The 16750-nt window shown below is 62.3% G+C and overlaps 1 protein-coding gene across 4 annotated transcripts; it reads left to right on the forward strand.

The window, feature by feature from the left end:
* Positions 1 to 2770: 2770 nt before the first annotated feature.
* On the forward strand, positions 2771 to 16023 carry GATA5 (GATA binding protein 5). Of its 4 annotated transcripts, XM_058562339.1 has the most exons (8): positions 2771 to 2882; positions 3519 to 3740; positions 4551 to 5115; positions 6479 to 6654; positions 13754 to 13879; positions 14384 to 14471; positions 14797 to 14924; positions 15180 to 16023. In XM_058562339.1, the coding sequence occupies exons 1-8, from the start codon at positions 2853 to 2855 to the stop codon at positions 15333 to 15335; spliced, it is 1491 nt and encodes a 496-aa protein (XP_058418322.1). In that variant the 5' UTR covers positions 2771 to 2852; the 3' UTR covers positions 15336 to 16023. The 4 variants fall into 4 exon arrangements, with proteins under 4 accessions (XP_058418322.1, XP_058418323.1, XP_058418321.1 ...); XM_058562338.1 differs by lacking the exon at positions 2771 to 2882 and having other exon boundaries at positions 3251 to 3740; XM_058562341.1 differs by lacking the exons at positions 2771 to 2882; positions 3519 to 3740 and adding an exon at positions 4066 to 4141.
* The last annotated feature ends 727 nt before the right edge of the window (positions 16024 to 16750 follow it).

Below are 16750 nucleotides of genomic sequence, written 5' to 3' on the forward strand. Positions count from 1 at the left end.
TTCCTTCGGGTGACCCTGTCCTGAGGGGCTACTTCCTGGCCATGGCACCCCTCCCCCGGGCTGCACACACGACTGCGTTAGCCAGAGCTCGGAGCTCCAAGTGGGCCACAAGTCGGTGTATGAACAGCAGGGACCCTGCCTGGGTCCCTCCTGGGAGCTGGCCTGAGGCCCTGACCCCTTCTCCCCCTGAACAATGGAGACTATTTTCTTTTCCATCGATAATGTGTCTGAGTTAGCGATTCCCAAGCTCTGGGGCTGGGACAAGGTGGCTGTTGGACAAGTGAACCCAGAGACTTGTGGGGGGCCCCCGCCCTGGTCCCCCCTCCCCGGCCACTCGGGCCCTGGCAATCACCTTCCCCAAGGCCCACACATGCAGCCCCTCAGGCCTGGAACTGGGGAACTCAGCTCTGCCTTGTCCCTCCGGATGAAAAAGCCAACCCTCTCATCTCACTGGGGGCGGGGCCCCCACTTCAGAGCTGTGACCCCCTGGCCAGGTCCCCAGAGAAGGAAGCCTGGGGGCCGGGGCGGAGGGTCACCCAAGGCTGACCTCCAGGGCAGAGATCCCTCCCGTGCCTCCTCACCCGCCCCGGTCGGCCAGCTCCCAGGCCCCCCACAACTCTACAGCCTCCACTGGCCACAGCTGAGGCCCTGGGCCAGCGCTCTGTCCCCCAGCCGGTCTCCCCGAAGCATTTGCCCAGCGCCTGTTGAGTGCCCGCTCTGTGCCCATCCCGGGGCGGATGCTGTGGTACCTAATCCCACTAACTCCTCCAAAAAGCCACTGTGAGGGTCAGGCACCATTGTCACTCCCACTTCACAGGTGAGCAGAGGCACAGAGAGAAAAGTAACCCTCCCAAGGGTACACAGCCTTGAGAAGGCAAAGCGGAGCCCCAAAGAAGGTCTGACTGCTTCAAGTTCACACTCTGGCCTTCTGTCCCCGAAGCTTTCCTTGGGGCTGTCTGCTGGGGCGGCAGAACAGGACACACAGCCATCTGACCACAAAACACGATGAGGCACAGTGAAGGAGGGAGTAACTTATCAGGGAAGTCCACAGACACAGGGGCACTTGAAAGCTGGGCCTTGAGGGATGTGTAGGTGTTCAGCAAGTAGAGAAGAGGGCAAAGGAAGGGCCCTCCAAGTTGGGGAGCAGCATGGGAAAGGCCTAGGGGAGAGGTGGGCTTGCAGCTGGAGGGACTAGTGGGGAGAGTGAGGTCCTGGTGGGCTGGGGCACCCGGCTCCCTCCCGAGGGGCCCGGGGAGCCTGGCAGGGGCAGCTGCACAGAAGGATGACAGGGTCCTCTAGCATCAGAAGGCGCCCTGGGTGGGGGAAGGGATGCTGGGGGGTGGGGTGGGAGGGACCTGGGCTTTGTCGTTTGGGCTGAGACACCTCTCTTTTTGGTTCAAGCACTGCGAGGAGGGCGCAGATGCCATCACAAACCCCCGGAACCCCTCCCGCCCTGTCACTGCCCCGAGGCTGGCAGGGGCCAGCAGGGTGTGCAGCCTGATGCTGCTACTGCTCCAGGGCAGTGACCTCACGTCTACCTGGATGGGGGGGCACTGAGGGGCGGCACGGCCTGGATGCCCAGGGCCGGCCCTGTGAGGGTTCAGCTTGGGAGGAGACTTCAAAGGGTAAATCTTCCGTCCCAGAGACCAGGGATTCAGAGGCAGCTTCTGCCACCCCCACCCCACCTACACACGTTCTCCTCTGGAAATAGTCTTAGCTTTTTAATTATAAAAATAATCACATCCGCTTTAGAGATTTGTTAATACAGAAAAAGTGACCAGAGATTGCCTCCTTATGCATATTTTGCATTCTTCGTTGTTTTAATTACCTTGTTTAATTACTAGCTGTGTGACCTCGGGCAGGCTAGCTAACCTCTCTGTGCCTTGTTTCTCCATTTGTAATAGGAATGATAATAATATCATCTACCTCATAAGATTGGTGTGAGAATTAAACAGAAACATCATAGGGAACGCACAACCCCCTCCCAGCCCCCCCCCCCCCCCCCCCCCCGCATGTTGGTGTTTGCTGTTCAAGGACTGGACTGGATTTTATTACAAGTAAAAATACAACTCCCTCCCACCGCCCCAGCAGGATCCCGGGTTTGCGGTGGATCTTTCCTTTTCTCTGGATCTTTTTTTGGGAGGAGGGGGTCTCAGCTCCCAGCAAATTGAGTCTCCCCTTTTTCACTCTCTTCGTCCCGTGCTAGCTGGGCATCTTCCGGGCTCATTGAAACTTTCTAGGTTCTGGGGTCGCAGGGCGGAGCGCAGGTTCAATCAGCTTCGCTCTCCTGTCCTTGGCGCAGCCGCGGGTCTGCAGGCAGACCTCGCCGAGGAGACGCGCCCTCGCCCCGCACGTGGCCCCCGGCACGGTGTTGCCAGGACCCGGATCGACACGGGGTCCCCTCCCCACTCTCGTGGGGCCCAGTGCGAAAGAAAGACCGAGATCCACGGGCGAAGTCTGGGGGGGGGCAGGGGGGCGAGGACGGACCCCGGTTCGGATCCCCAGGGTAGCCGCGTCGGGGGACAGCCAAACCACCGGACTCCCCTCTGGCAGCGTGGACCCGGGGCCCAGAGGGCAGGAGAGGGTGGGGTGAGGGGGGTGAGCGAGTGTGGGGGAGGGGCTGGGAGCGGAGGGTAAAGCAGGTCCTGAAGGCGGCCTTCTCCCCCTCCCAATGGCACATGCGCCCCAGTCCCAGCCCCAGCCTTCTGCTCTGCGCCAAGGCTTGTGCAGAGTCCGCAGCCCGCCTGGAACCTTCAGTGGAGTCCCTGGCCCAGGCGTGAGGGGGACCCTGCTGCCATCTTCCAGGACATTCCGCCCTGGGCAGCCAGACCAGATCCGCCCTGGGAGCCTCAATGTGCACCTGGAATCCCTGTCTGCAGCAGGTGAGGAGGAGAGCTCATGGGGAGGAGTGAGCGCGGGGCCACCCCACCGCAGGCTAAAAGCGCACGGGCCGTGCACCATGGAGGCGCCCCTGGCCTCTGTAAGTGCCCTCTGCACCCTGGGCTGACCTACACGAGCGGAGGGCTCGTTTCTGCAAACGAAAAACATTCCTGGCCCTAAGGGCCGCCTGGTGAGCCCAGCTCCCGCCCAGCCAGTGTGGCTCTGCGCCTGCTGTGAGCTGTCCCCTCTGGGAGCTCCGGGCCTAGCGAGGAGGCGTGGGCGAACCGCCCTCATCAGTCAGCGAAGCTGAGCCAGCCGGAGGCCCGCTCTGTCCCAGCGCTGCCTTCATCGGGTCCACCCAGGGAGTGCCAGGGGATGCCTCTATGACTCGGGTGGCCCCCCTCCTGTGCTGCATTTCTGGTGCCTGGAAGAGGCTCTCCTCGAGTCCCCCAGGGCCAGGTGAAAGTCCCCCCTGGGTGGTGGCGAGGAGCCGGGCTGGGGCCTCGGGGAAGGGGAGTGCAGCCAGATGGCGCCTGCCGATCTGCCGCGCCCCCCAGCCGGGAACGCGCGCCGAGGTTGCCTCACTCGGTCAGAAATCGAGGAAACTATGGGACTCCTGTTGGACTTCGCTCCTGCAGTGGCCGTCGCACACCCGGTTCGAGTCCAGGGACACCGAGCCAAGCGATCCCCATGGAAGCCGGAACCCTGCGCTGGGCCCCGAGTCCAGGGACGCAATGAGGGGACCTCACCACCGCGTGTCCGCGAGCGCGGCGGGGCCAGAGTCTCGGACTCATCCTCAGACACGGAACCAGACACTAGGCCAGCCTTGGCGGGAGCCCAGGGCTGGCGAAGAAGTAGGGGTAGGAATCCTCGAATCCCCCGAACGAATTTAGAGAAGTCTACCCCGGGGCCCCACCTAGCACCGGCCGGCTCGCGTCGCCTGCGTTGGCCGGTACTCAGCGCCCGGTGCCCCAAGCCGTGCGTCCCCGTCGCCTTTCCCGCCGAGCCCCGCGAGCCGGGCCTGCTCGGGTCACGTGGCGCCGCGGCCGCAGCCCCAGCGCTGACCCCGCGGGGAGGAAAGGGAGAGCGCCGGGAGGGAAGGGGCGGCGCGGCGGGGGCGGGCCGGGGCGGGGCGGCGCAGAGGGGCTGCGGAGCGACCGGGATTCCCTGCGGAACTGCGCGGCCCCTGGCTCCCAGTCTCCAGCCCGCCTGTCGCCGGCCCACCGCGACCGCTGCGCCCTCCGGCCCTCACGACGAGCCGGTGAGTGCCCCAGTTGGGCCTGTCGCCTCGCGCCCCTCCCCGGCCTGGCGCCTTCTCCCAGCGCGGCGCGCCCCAGCGCCCAAGCCCTGCGCCCTGCGGACGTGCTAGGCCGCTCCTTCTCAGCCCCTGCCGACCCCGAAGAACCTCCCCGGGAACCTCTGAAGCCCGGGCAGTGGAGGAGGCGAGCTCCCCGTGTTGCGGCTGCGCCAGGGATGCCCCACGGGCGGCTCGGGGCCGCCCCCCGCCCCCCGCCGTTCTGCCCGCGCGGGTTCCAGGACTCGCCCCAAGAACGACCCGGCTGGGGAGTGGGCAGCGCAGACTGAGAGGCAGCACCTGCCGGACACGAGCGCGGACGCTGGCAGGGGCGCACTGCCGCGGTGACTTCGACGCCAGTCCCTCTTCCCCGCAGGTCAAGGCCGAGCCCGGGAAGATGTACCAGAGCCTGGCGCTGGCCCCGAGCCCTGGCCAGGCCGCCTACGCCGACTCGGGCGCCTTTCTGCACGCGCCGGGCGCCGGCTCCCCGGTGTTCCTGCCGCCGGCGCGCGTCCCCTCCATGCTGCCCTACCTGCCGGCGTGTGAGCCGGGCCCGCAGCCCCCGGCGCTCAATGCTCACCCCAACTGGGCGCAGGCGGCCGCGGCAGACTCGTCATCTTTCGGCTCCGGCAGCCCGCACCCGCCGGCGGCTCAGCCTCCCGGGGCCACCGCCTTCCCTTTCGCGCACAGCCCCCCGGGGTCTGGCGGCGGTGGCGGCGCCGGGAGCCGGGACGGCGGCGCCTATCAGGGCACAATGCTGGCTCGAGAGCAGTACTCGGCCCCGCTCGGGCGGCCCATGGGTGCCTCATACCCCACCGCGTACCCGGCCTACGTGAGCACCGAGGTGGCCCCGTCCTGGACCTCCGGACCCTTCGACAGCAGCGTCCTGCACGGCCTCCAGGGCCGCCCGGCTGGCCTTCCGGGCCGCAGAGCCACCTTCGGTGAGTGCGGGCCTGGGAGGCGGCTCCACTGATTTGGGTCCTGGGTGCTGGCGGTAGCCAGGTGCAAACCCGCACCCTGCGAAATGCACCCCCCACCACCACCACGTCAGTGTTTTCCTGGTCAGGTCAGCCTCAGCATGGGGCAGACCCAGAACTCTGGGGACACGTTCGGCTGGGCGGGATACAGCGTCCGCCACAATCTCACCCACCCCAGATGAAAAACACTGGGGCCTGAGTTCTTCTTTTACACGTTAGTGAGAAAGTATATGTATTTCTACCCTTCATTCCTCTGAACCCAACATTCTGGATCTTGCCAATTTAGAGCCTACCTCTTAAACGTTTTTATGAAAAGTTTTGGAAATGATTTTTATAAAGTTCAAACTACCGGTTTATTTAAGTAAGCCGCCACATTTATCTCTGTTCTAGAATGTTTACATATTCTAATTTGAGACCTGGTTTCAATCGCTCCCCGGGGTATGAGTTTGGATAATCGGATTCCAGGCCTGTAAAGCGCAGAATCGCTCCGCCCGGTTTCTGAGTAGTCGGACTTTCTCATCCCGGCGGCCGGCCGAACACCGAGGGCCACGCCTCTGTTTGCTGCCCGCAGGGACCCCCCTTGGGCCATCCCTCCCGGCGGGTGGAGACGTCGCCGCCTCTGCGGAGCGGCCTTTTGGCCCTCGCCGGCTCCTCGGCGCAGGAAGCGGGGTCCCCTTGGCCCCGGTGACGCGGGGCAGCCCCGCGCCTGGCGCCCACCCCCGGCCGGGTGATGATTGATCCCTGCCCCGCCCCCACCCGGCGCCCGGGCCGCCCGCGCGTCGCCGGCGCCTGGCCCAGCCTGGAGGGGACCAGGGAACCTCGCCCGCCGCACCCCGTGCGCGCGACCCGAGTGCGCGATGGAGGCCGAGCTGCGCTGCCTTCAGAGGGAGGACGGAGCTTACACCACAGCAAAACTGGCGGTCAAGGCCCCATAGTCCCTGTAGGATCTGTTTCAGCGTCGCCACCGCCGCCCCTCCGGACCGTCCCACTTCGCAGAGGTGAAGGCCCTTCGGCCCCTCCCTCCGTCAGTGTGGACGCTCCTGCCTCCCGGGATCAAAGTTACGGGCGCCAGTGCTGGACCCGGTTCAGAGGGGGGTGGTTCCCTGTTGTCCCCTTCAGGTCTATTAACCAGCCCCCACAGCTTATAAAAAAGTGTTTTAAGTCTGGCACGAACTTTATGTAAATTTAAAAGTAAAAATAAAATTAGATAAAATAAATTTTAAAATAAAATACATTTAAGGCACACACAAAAAAAGGAAAGAGTGCTGCGGACGCCCGCGGGCGCCGGAGGACGGAGCCTCCGCCCACGAGCTGCCTGTCCCCGCAGTGTCCGACTTCCTGGAGGAGCTCCCGGGCGAGGGTCGCGAGTGCGTCAACTGCGGGGCCCTGTCCACGCCACTGTGGCGCCGCGACGGCACCGGCCACTACCTGTGCAACGCATGCGGCCTCTACCACAAGATGAACGGCGTCAACCGGCCGCTCGTGCGGCCGCAGAAGCGCCTGGTGAGTGCGGCGGCCGTTCCCCGACCGCGCGGGCAGCGCGGGTCCTGGGCGGGCCAGGCTGGCAGCTCTGCGGGGAGGCTCGGGACGCGAGGGACAGGCGCAGCGCCCGGACGCACGCGGGGTCCACCCCCGGCCCGCAGCCGCCCGCAGCAGGGAGCGCTCCGGGGAGCTGGGAGGCCCAGGCCAGGGTGACAGTGCCCGCCTCGCTGCTCCGGGATCCCCGCGCTTGGGGCTGAGCGGGCGCCAAGCGCCGGGTCTGCGGGGTCTCCCGGGAAGGGATCGGCTGCCCAGCGAGCTCTGCCCCGGGACCCGGCTGGGCAGGACAGGGATGTGGACCCCGACTGCCCACTGGGGCTCAGCCCTGCAGCTCTGAGGGTGACAGGGGCTTCCACCTGGCTGGGTGGTAGGTCGCAAGGTGACCTGGCCCTGGGGCTGGGGCTGGAGGGGAAGGCGGCTGCTGGGGGGATGCTTTGTGGAGGCCGTGGAAATCCTGCACGGGAGGGGCTCTGGACTCACTACCCCTTGGGGAGCACTTTCTACACTTCTACCCCATACTGCAGGGATGGGGGTGACACCAGGTCTGTGGCCGTTCACCGGCAAAACTGGTTTTCACTTTTGGCTCCTCCTGGCTGTGGCTGGGTAGGGAGTGGGGCCTGGGAGCTGGACTCCCACCCCCTCACCCCCGCCGGGGCAGAGCCCCCAGAAGCTGCATAAAAGGTTAAAGTTACTTTGTTCTATACGGTTTCACAGCCAAACTTTGATGTTCAAGTAATTTTGCGAATAAGAGGTATTCTTATTTTGTTGTTTGCAAGCTGTCTCAAGTTAATGAGGCTGCAGTGGCTCCCGGGGCCAAGGTCTGGGCAGGGGTATGTTTCTGGGGCTGCTGAGCCCTGTCAGGGCCAGTGGGCCGGTTCCGGCCGATTCCGATGCGTCAGGCCCTGGGCGGGGCTGGTCCCTGGCTGAGGCTGTGGGGTGGCCCCGCCAGCCTGCCGCGGTTGCTGTCATGGGCGGTGGGGCAGCCAGCTGCAGGTCTCCACTAGAAACCCAAAGCCGGCTGTGGCAGCGCCTGGGCCCTGCCCTCTGAGGCCCGAGACCAGGCAGGCAGAAGCGGGACTGACCCGGACCCGCAGTTCGAGGGCAGCCCCTGATTCTTCCTCTGATGTGGCCTGGAGTTTGGGGCTCTGCAGGTCCCCCAAGCTCCCTGCACTCACACTGTGCCTCTCGAAGGAGGGGGCCCTCACGGTCCACATGGCCCCCCTCAGTCTCCTCCCTGCCCTGTGATCACTCCCCCCACCAGAGGTGTGCTTCCCCGGCCCAGTATCTGGGGTGCCCTCACTGATGGGAGACTGAGGCTAAGAGGAAAGGGTCCTGGGGACTACAGTCCAGAGCCCCCGACCCCAAGCACAGGCCGCCCCTCCTCTGGCTCTGTCCACTCTCCCGTCTGCGAGGCCCTGACTGGGTGCCAAGGACACGCTGGTAAACAGGAGAAGGAGGTGCGGGACCTCTGTGCCTCTGTCCCTGCCCCTCAAAAGGCTCACCTCCCAGCAGAAAATTCCTGTCTTGGGGGGTGGGCAGGCAGGGACCACCATGTTACCTTCACAACAACCAGATGACCACCTGGGGCTCAGAGACGCTGAGCAACTTCCTGAGCTCACAGCATACAAGTGGCAGACCCCACATTCAGACCAGAACTGTCTGCCTCAGACTCCCATGTGCTCCCCACTCACACTGAGCTCTCTGCCCCTGTCCTGGGTCTTCTGGCCCAAGCCTCTGCGAGATGAATTCCAGAACTGTCCCCGTGCCGTGTGGTAAAGATTAAATTACCTCATACAGAACGCTTAGACAGGCCTCGGCCAGCTCTGTGGATGGGCTGAGGATGGAGCCCTTGGCATGGTGAGGCCTCCGTTTCCTGGTCTGGGGGACACCGGGTAGTTAGCTTTGGGGAGGCCTACTAGGGTGAGGGATCTCTGTGTGCCTGCTCATCTCACGAGGCGCCTGAGGGCAGACAGCCTGGTCACCCTGTGTCCAGGCCCATGCAGACCCAAGTGTAGAGCGCACCCAGGAAGTGTTTGCCAAGTGGGACTGGGCTCGGGGGCTGTGCACAGGGCCCTCTGCTCCCTGTCTCCTTGAGCAGGGTCCGAGGAGTTTCCTTTGGCTTGCTGCAGAGTTCCTGCCTGGCACTTAAGGAGGCCACCGCCACTGCTTGCCCTTTGGCCCATCCTGGCAGAGCCAGGCTCGCTGTGGAAGCCCCAAGATTCTGAGTCCTGAGGCCAGAGCCCAGCCCACGTGGCTCTCAGCCATAGTGGGACTGGGCCAGTTGCCCCACACTGGCCCCCTCTCCAGTGCCTCACTCTCTCTCGTGTGTGGCTGGAACTGATGGCCCAGGAGGCCTCCCCAGGAGGAACTGGTCCTAACCTTCTTTTAAATAGTTACAAACGTCTTAGAAGCTTGTCACCAAGAAGGCAGAGATGTGACAGCAACAAGTGCCCGTGCCGCCCCCTTTGGCCCTTTGCATCCACGTGCATCCTAAGTCACAGGCCGGGGAGTTGCACCTTTGATCTGAAGCTTCCAGCACTGTAGCCAAGCGGGTGGGCAGTCACGGTGGTTAGGTGACCTCTGTGTGCCAGCTCATCCGCCAGCTCTTACGGCCAGGCGCTCTTCAAGCCCCACGTGGCCTGCCCCCCAAAATCAGAGCCCAGTGGCCAAGGTCAGCGGCCCGAAGGCCCGTTGGCCCGAGGCCGGCTCTGGCGCCAGCTCCGGGAAGTGGCCAGTGCCCTGTGGGGCCCAGCGTCCTTCGCCAAGCAGATGGGACCTTGACTGAGGTTTTGAGCACTCATAGACCCTGGGTGTTCCTTCCGGCACGGCCCCACCTCACAGACTTTCCTCCTGTCACAGTTTGCCCTGAGCAGCAAGGGACACTCGTCTTCATCAGGTTAATTGTCCACCACGTCTCCACTTCCGAGAGCTTCTGGAGGACCCCTTTGAAATCAGAGCCATTTTCGCTCTCTCCCGACCTACAGTGCTCACTCTCCCCGTGTCTGGGGTGTGCTCACCTTGTCCCTTGTCCCTCTCCTCTCCCCTCTCCCTTCCTCTCACCCTGCCACGCTGGCTGCCCCAGGCTCCCAGGCTCCCTGCTGCCCACTGCTGCCCGGATTTCTCTGGATGTCTCAGATGCTTTTTTTTTTTTTTTTTTTTTTGTTGCTGAGAAAGATTCACCCGGAGCTATTGTCTGTTGCCAATCTTCCTCTTTTTGTTTGCTTGAGGAAGATTAGCCTTGAGCTAACATCTGTGCCAATCTTCCTCGGTTTTGTATGTAGGTTGCTGCCACAGCATGGCTGACGAGTGGTGTAAGTCCGTGACCGGGATCCAAACACGTGAACCCGGGCCGCCGAAGCAGAGTGCACAGATGCTCACAGAGCCTGGAGCTCAGGGCCTGGAGTTCAGGGTGGCTCTGCTGCCCGAGCAGCCTTTGAAGTTTAACTGCTTTTGAAAAGAACAGACCAAAAAAGAAAAACAAAATACAGCAGGAGAGGCGTGGTGGTGAGGGCCCTGAGAGCGGCCAGGCCTGGCTGCTTCTCTGGGCAGTGTGGAACCGCAGGTGGAGGCTCCAGGCGTCCACGGGGGTGTGGGCAGCACTGGGGACATGTCCCCGAAGTGTGTTCAGCTGAGGGAGGCAGTTCTGTCCACCCCAGAACCACAGCTGCCACTCTGCCTCTCAGTGACTCTGAGCCCCACTTTCCTGTCTGTGAAATGCATTCTGGTGAGGGGACAGAAAAAGATAAATGGGCAAGCACTTCGAAAATTTTTTCAAGGTCGTTCTTTTTTTTTTTTTTTTCCATTTTCTTAATTTAATTTCCAATTTCTTAGTTTTAATTTATGCTCACTGTAAAAAGATTCTATCGTGGCTTCCAGATTTTTCCCTTGCACTCCCAGGGTTTGGGGTGGTGGGCGCTCATGCTTCTGGGGCTGTTTCCTACATACACGTATTCTGCGCCTGTGCCACTGCCGCTGTTTCTCCCGCAGCCGTGGCTTGGAGGTGGCTCCGCTGTCGGTGCGCATAGCTCTGTTTCTTCTGCGACGCACAGGCCAATGTGGAGACGTTTGGGGGTGTGCGTGTCTGCCGGCGTGCCCACGTGTGCGCCCCCGTGGGCATGCTGTTGAAAACAACGCTGATGTGCACGTCTTTGCATGGGTATCTTTATGCCTCGTGGGAGTGTTTCGGTAGGAGGGGTTTCAGTAGGAAGTGGCCTGGAGGCCTGAGGAACCCACATTCTCATGTTGTGAGTCCTGCATTTCAATGATGCTGAGGTTTTCCTGGAACGTGGGATGAGGATGTGAACTCTAAGGGAACAAAGGTTGGTAAAAGTGTCTGGATGTCCCAGCTGGACCCGGGAGGCTGGGGAGGCGGAGGGGTCTCTTAGTCTGAAGGCACAGCAGGAGATGGGGATGTGGTGGAGAGTGGGTTAGGGTCACCAATTGAGATACAAGATGCACGGTTAAAGGTAAATCTCACATCTACAACAAATAGCATCTTAGTATAAGTATGTCCCAAATGTCTCATGGGGCATACTTACACACAGGATTTGTTGCTTATCCGAAATTCACATCTAGCTGGACATCCTGGTTTTTTCCTAAATATGGCAGCCCTGGGGAGGGTCCCAAGGTCTCCTCCCACTTTAGGAAGGTGGATGGACTGGGGGACACAGGGGACCCTGGGCTAGGGCAGGCAGCAGGGCTGGGAGGAGACCCTGCCTCACGCTGGACCGTGGGCTCGGGGAGGGCAGAGGGCACCGCTACGTGCATAGCTCCTGGCACTGAGAGGCGGACAGAAGGGAGGGAGGGGGGAAACTCGAATCGTGTCCAGTGAAAGCAGATGCTTTCTGGACAAGGTCAGGATGTGGCCGCTGGCTTCCCGGGCGGGGAGAGACTCGGGCTGGGGGCCCTGGTTGACTCCCGGTCCAGTGCTTCTCCTCAGAGCATGCCCCACCGTCTGCCCTGGGGCTGTGCCACTTCCCTTCCGGGTTCTGCTGGGGCCTCAGCTGGGTGCCAGCTTTCTCCACTTCAGCCAGTGCACAAGTCCCAGGACCAGGTGCCCCCAGGGAGACCGCTGGAGATCCCTGAGAGGCTGGCCATCAGGCCCAACACTACCTGGTGGCCATCAGCCCAAGGACGGGTCTCCCCAGCCAGGCCAGTGCTCCGGCCCTGCTTCCCTCTGGAGCCTCTAGGCCTTGTCCCTCCCTTGTCTTTGGTCCTTTAGTCCCAGAGTCTGGGCAGAGTCCTGCCTGGAAACGAGGGCCGAGCCTTAGATTACACAGGGCGGAATTCTCTGCAGCCTCTGACAGTGCCTGCAGCGGTGGCGGGGGTTTGGCGAGAGGTGGCGTCTCCACGTCTTGAGTTTTCTTGGGAAGGGCTGCTACAGAGGGCTTCAGACAGGCCCCACCCTCCCTCCCAGGCCATTCACAGGGGCAGGCCTGTGCGCCTGACCGGCTGACCACAGCCTGGGGGAAGCGGGTGGGCAGGAGATGGTCTGCAAGGTAGGCCACACTCCGTCACTGCAGCAGAAAGGATCCTAGAGACTGCTGACAGATGGGGAAACTGAGGCTGGTCCCATCCGCTCACTTCTAAGGCAGGACAGTCCCCTTTTGCAGCTCCATCTGGCCATCTCGATTTTGATTGCTCTCTGGCTCAGTCCTGGGCTGGAGAAGACCAACAAAAAGACACACGTCCTTGGGACGACTTTGAGCGTGGGGTGTTCATGGGCTTCTGCCCCCGTGACCCAGGGTGGCACTAGAACACCACAGCAGGTGTGACCTGGTCTGACCCTGGCTGCCGCGGAGAGGACGCATTAGCGACCCTGCATCACTGTGGTCCCTTCGAGGGGGCCGGGCCCTGGACCAGGCGGGGACTGTGCACACAGAGGAAAGGCCTGGACAGGTTCAGCAGTGTCTGGGGGCAGGGCTGGGTGTGAGGAAGAAGCAACACACCGAGGACGAGGTCTGGGGGCAGGGGCTGGGGAGGCTGTGCTGCGGGGATGCAGGGAAGGGCTTTGGGTCCAAGGTGACTTGGGGGCCTGGACCGGGCACAGCGTCTGGGGCTCCCAGACTGCAGGTGACAGGACCCCATCCAAACACCAAAATGTGAGTCGGACAGAACCCATGCCTGAGAGAGGCGCTGGGCTCCGGAGCTGGCGGGAGGGCCCCCATCAGGCCTTCAGCAGCAACTCCTCAACTGGACAGCTTGGCAGAGCCCCCCTCCAGTCCCCTAATCTTGTCCTGATTCCTGAGCCTCAGACGACCCACTCTCAGGATCCTTGGAGTTAGCGCTGTCTGGGCCCCGCCAGGCCCCCCAGTGCAGGGAGGTGTGGGGTCCCCAGTCAGATATGAACCTGGGGTCAGCTCAGCTGGGAGGCATGGGGAGGAGGCAGGCCTCTGGAATGTCGGGGCCTCTGGAAGGTTCCAAATGGGTCTAGTCTTGCTCTGACCTGAGGTGCAGTGAGCAGCAAGGGGAGATGTGGGTACCCTCAGTCCAGTGGGCAGTGGGGAGCCATGGAGAGTTGTTGAGCTGAGCACATGCTCAGAGTCCCAAGTCTTGGGAGGCAAGTGCCCAGAGGGACCAGCAGGCCCCTGAATGTTCGGCCTGGTCCGACCTCCAGAGGGGGCCCCTGTGGCCCCTGTGGGTGCTGCCCCACCATAGAAATGTGGGGTTAAGGCCCAGCGTTGGTAGCTAAAAAGAGATGACAAAAGAAAAACAGTTATATTTCTGTGCTGGGCTTTTCATGCAATCCTGACCCCGCAACAGCTGTGGTGAGTCTGTCGTCACCCCCATTTTCCTGATGGGGAAACTGAGGCCCAGAGAGATGAGGTGACCTGTGCCAGGGCTCATGGGCATCAAACCCAAGCTCCGAGGAACCAAGGCTGCCCCTCATGACCTTAGCGCCCAGACACCTTCTCGCCAGCCCCACCAGGTCCGGGCCCGGGCCGCCGGACAGTCCAGAGTCCAGCTGCCGTCCCTCCACTCGGCTGGCGCTTGCTGCGCTGGCCCGAGCAGTCCCAGAGCCCCGGCACCCAGCCCCGGGCTCACACGCCTCCCCCGCCCACAGTCCTCGACCCGCCGGGCCGGCCTCTGCTGCACCAACTGCCAGACGACCACCACCACACTGTGGCGGCGCAACGCGGACGGCGAGCCCGTGTGCAACGCCTGTGGCCTCTACATGAAGCTGCACGGGGTGAGCGTTCGAGGGCAGGGGCGGGGCTGCCTTCTGCCGGGGTCAGGTCACGGGCCCTCCATGCCCTGCGAGACCAGGGGCCCTGGAGGAATGAGGCCGGGGTGGCGATGGGGGGGGCCTGCCTGCCAGCGGGCACCGCGCCTGCACCTTTACTCTCAGGCCCCTTGTGCAGATGGGCACGCAGAGGCTCACAGCATCGCTGTGGCTCGTCCACGGTCGTTCAGCCTGGGGCAGAGGCTGGACACCCTGGTCTTGCCTCTGTGCACCCCCAGAGCCCTCGCAGCCCCAGTGGCTCAGTGGGAGTTTGGGGCGGGACGGCTCCTCCTTGCCCCACCTGGAGGAAAGCGCCAAGGTGGGGGTGGGGGGCAGCTCACCAAGCAGGGCAGTGAAGACCTGGTCAGCGCCAGGAGTGACTGCTCCGCAGGGCTCAGATCAGGGCAGGTGGCAGTGCAAGAGGCCCTGGGGTAAGCAGAGACAGGGACCCACCCCTGCCGCCCCTGCCAGGTGCCGCGGCCCCTGGCAATGAAGAAAGAAAGCATCCAAACTCGGAAACGGAAGCCTAAGAACGTGGCCAAGACCAAAGGCTCCGCAGGTGCACTGGCGGGGACCCGCTGGGAGGCGGGAGGGAGCCCAGGCCCCCACCCGCTCCTGTGCGGTACGCATGCTCCCTGGGGAGTCACTCTGAGTGTCTCACATTCCACCATTAGAGATTTACATGTTTGGTTCGAGCATTGTCCTCCTGAAGTACAAATCCCCCCCGACGATGCCCAGATGGCTCTGGTTGGGCAGGGGCAAGGTGGCATGAGCTCGCCCAACAGTGGGGCAGGAGGTCGGGTCGAGGAGGCCACTCCCAGCCCCCCCCCACTCGCTGTGTGCCCAGTGCAGCCACTTCTTAAACACCCCACCTTCCTTCCCAGGGTCCACAGGGAACACCACATCCTCCCCACCGTCCTCTGTCCCCGACCCCGAGACCTCAGCAGCCACTTTGAAACCCGAGCCCAGCCTGGCGTCCCCTTCGTGCCCTGGGCCCAGCATCGCCTCCCAGGTAAAGCAGACGGGGTTGGGGGGGTTGTCCTTTCCCGGGAGCTCAGGGCTGGGCACACAGTGGTCATTGGTACCGAGAGTTGACCTGTGGCAGACGCCGTGCGTGTGTCATCACCTCAGTCTTCACGAGGGGTCCCCACCCAGTTCCAGGGGCTGAGGAAGCCCCTAGGACCAACCACCTGGTCAGGAGGCTCCCGACCCCGAGCAAGGCCGCCGGCCGCTCCTGCATCCTCATGCACCCCTGTCCTCCCTGCAGGCCCCCAGCCAGGTGGACGACCCCCTGGCCCCCAGCCACTTGGAGTTCAAATTCGAGCCCGAGGACTTTGCCTTCCCCTCCGCAGCCCTGGGCCCCCAGGCTGGCCTCGGCGGGGCCCTGCGTCAGGAGGCCTGGTGTGCGCTGGCCTTGGCCTAGGTCCCCAGGCACCCACCGGACCCACCTCGCTGCCTACTTGGCTCCAGCATGGCAGAGACCGCCAGGCCCACCCGCCAGAAGAGGCTGGAGCCAGCAGGACCTCGAGGCGCTGGGCATCCCCCTACACGCGGGCGGGGAGGCCTTCTGTGCAGAGGGCAGTCGGGCCGCAGAGCAGGAGGAAGGCTGATGGGAGAAGTACTCGGGCCCCCGGCTCAGACAGCAAGGGAACCCCCAAATGCTGTCCGAGGCTCTGAGCCACACTAGCCACTCCAGCCAAGGCTGACCCGGAGCACCCACCACCAACGTGAATTCTGCTGTCAGCACGGGCCGTCGTCATGTTTACAAGAGCAGCAGTTGGGAAAAACCCCAACCTCCTTTTGTAAAACCTGGATCACAAGTGAAATGACTGAGGCTGGGCAAGCAACAGAATGAGGGGAGCAGCCAGAGGTGGGACCTCCTGAGGCCTCAGAGTCTGTCCTTCATTTCCCACATTTGACGAGTAGAACCATGGCTCAGAGAACTTTCCCTTCTCTGAGCACAGGACTGCCAGGGACAGATGTGCCGGTCATGCACTGTGCCAGCACACCACCCCAAGGGGAAGCCGTTCACATCACAGTCACCATGGGCTTGTGTATTTATTTGAATGGTTTTCCCAGAGGGGGCAGTAAAGGGCCTTGTTCTGAGTGAATCTGTGTATTGTGACCATTTCTCATGGGCAGAATAAAGCATCTGGCCCCGTTCTGACCCACCAGAGGCTGGTGGTGGGGTGACCACATGTCTTGGCTTATCTAGGACCACCCCAGTTTGGTCTGTTGTCCCAGCAAGATTATTAATAACACCTTCTTTCTCTTACAGAAGTCTTCCACTCACAGAGTTGGATGATAAATCAGTTGGTCATCGTGGCTAGAGGCAGCCTTCCCAGGGAGCTGAATGGCTACTAGCATTGATGTCAGGGAGGCAATAGGGGGTGGAGGGGAGTGGGGCCTGCCCTGCAGAAGGGCCACAGTGTCACTTCTCTCCAGTTGCTGCTTTTCACTAACAAGACCTTCAGATTTTTCCAGGGAGCCAGAATCCTGGAAAAAAATTCTTTTCCAACATGAAGTCTTCCAATTGAAAGCTTCCCCCCACCCCCTGCTAACTCTCATTTGGTTCAGAAGTCTTTTAAATATCGTGAGCACGCTGAAACAGCTGTGAGCGGCCACCATTGCGCCACCCCGTCTAAAACTTTTCTTTGTGTTTAGAAATGGTCACCTCTGGCATCAGCTCCCGGGATGTGTCCGTTCAGCCTGAAGTTGTACCTCGAGGTTCAGCCCAGTTTACACACGATGCTCTCTTGCCTTTTTTTAAAGATAGATGATGCCATAAGAAAAAACATAAAATAAAAACCTTGATTCTGCTTCCCTCGACCCCGTCAC

The sequence above is a fragment of the Diceros bicornis genome, chromosome 19 (assembly GCF_020826845.1).
Source record: "Diceros bicornis minor isolate mBicDic1 chromosome 19, mDicBic1.mat.cur, whole genome shotgun sequence".
NCBI lineage: Eukaryota > Metazoa > Chordata > Mammalia > Perissodactyla > Rhinocerotidae > Diceros > Diceros bicornis.

Coding starts and splice junctions, on each gene's coding strand:
- GATA5 (XM_058562338.1), top strand. CDS start 3,264: ATGACTCGGGTGGCCCCCCTCCTGTGCTGCATTTCTGGTGCCTGGAAG. Junction 3,741..4,550: donor GGGCTGGCGAAGAAGTAGGG/GTAGGAATCCTC, acceptor TCTTCCCCGCAG/GTCAAGGCCGAGCCCGGGAA. Junction 14,472..14,796: donor CAAGACCAAAGGCTCCGCAG/GTGCACTGGCGG, acceptor CTTCCTTCCCAG/GGTCCACAGGGAACACCACA.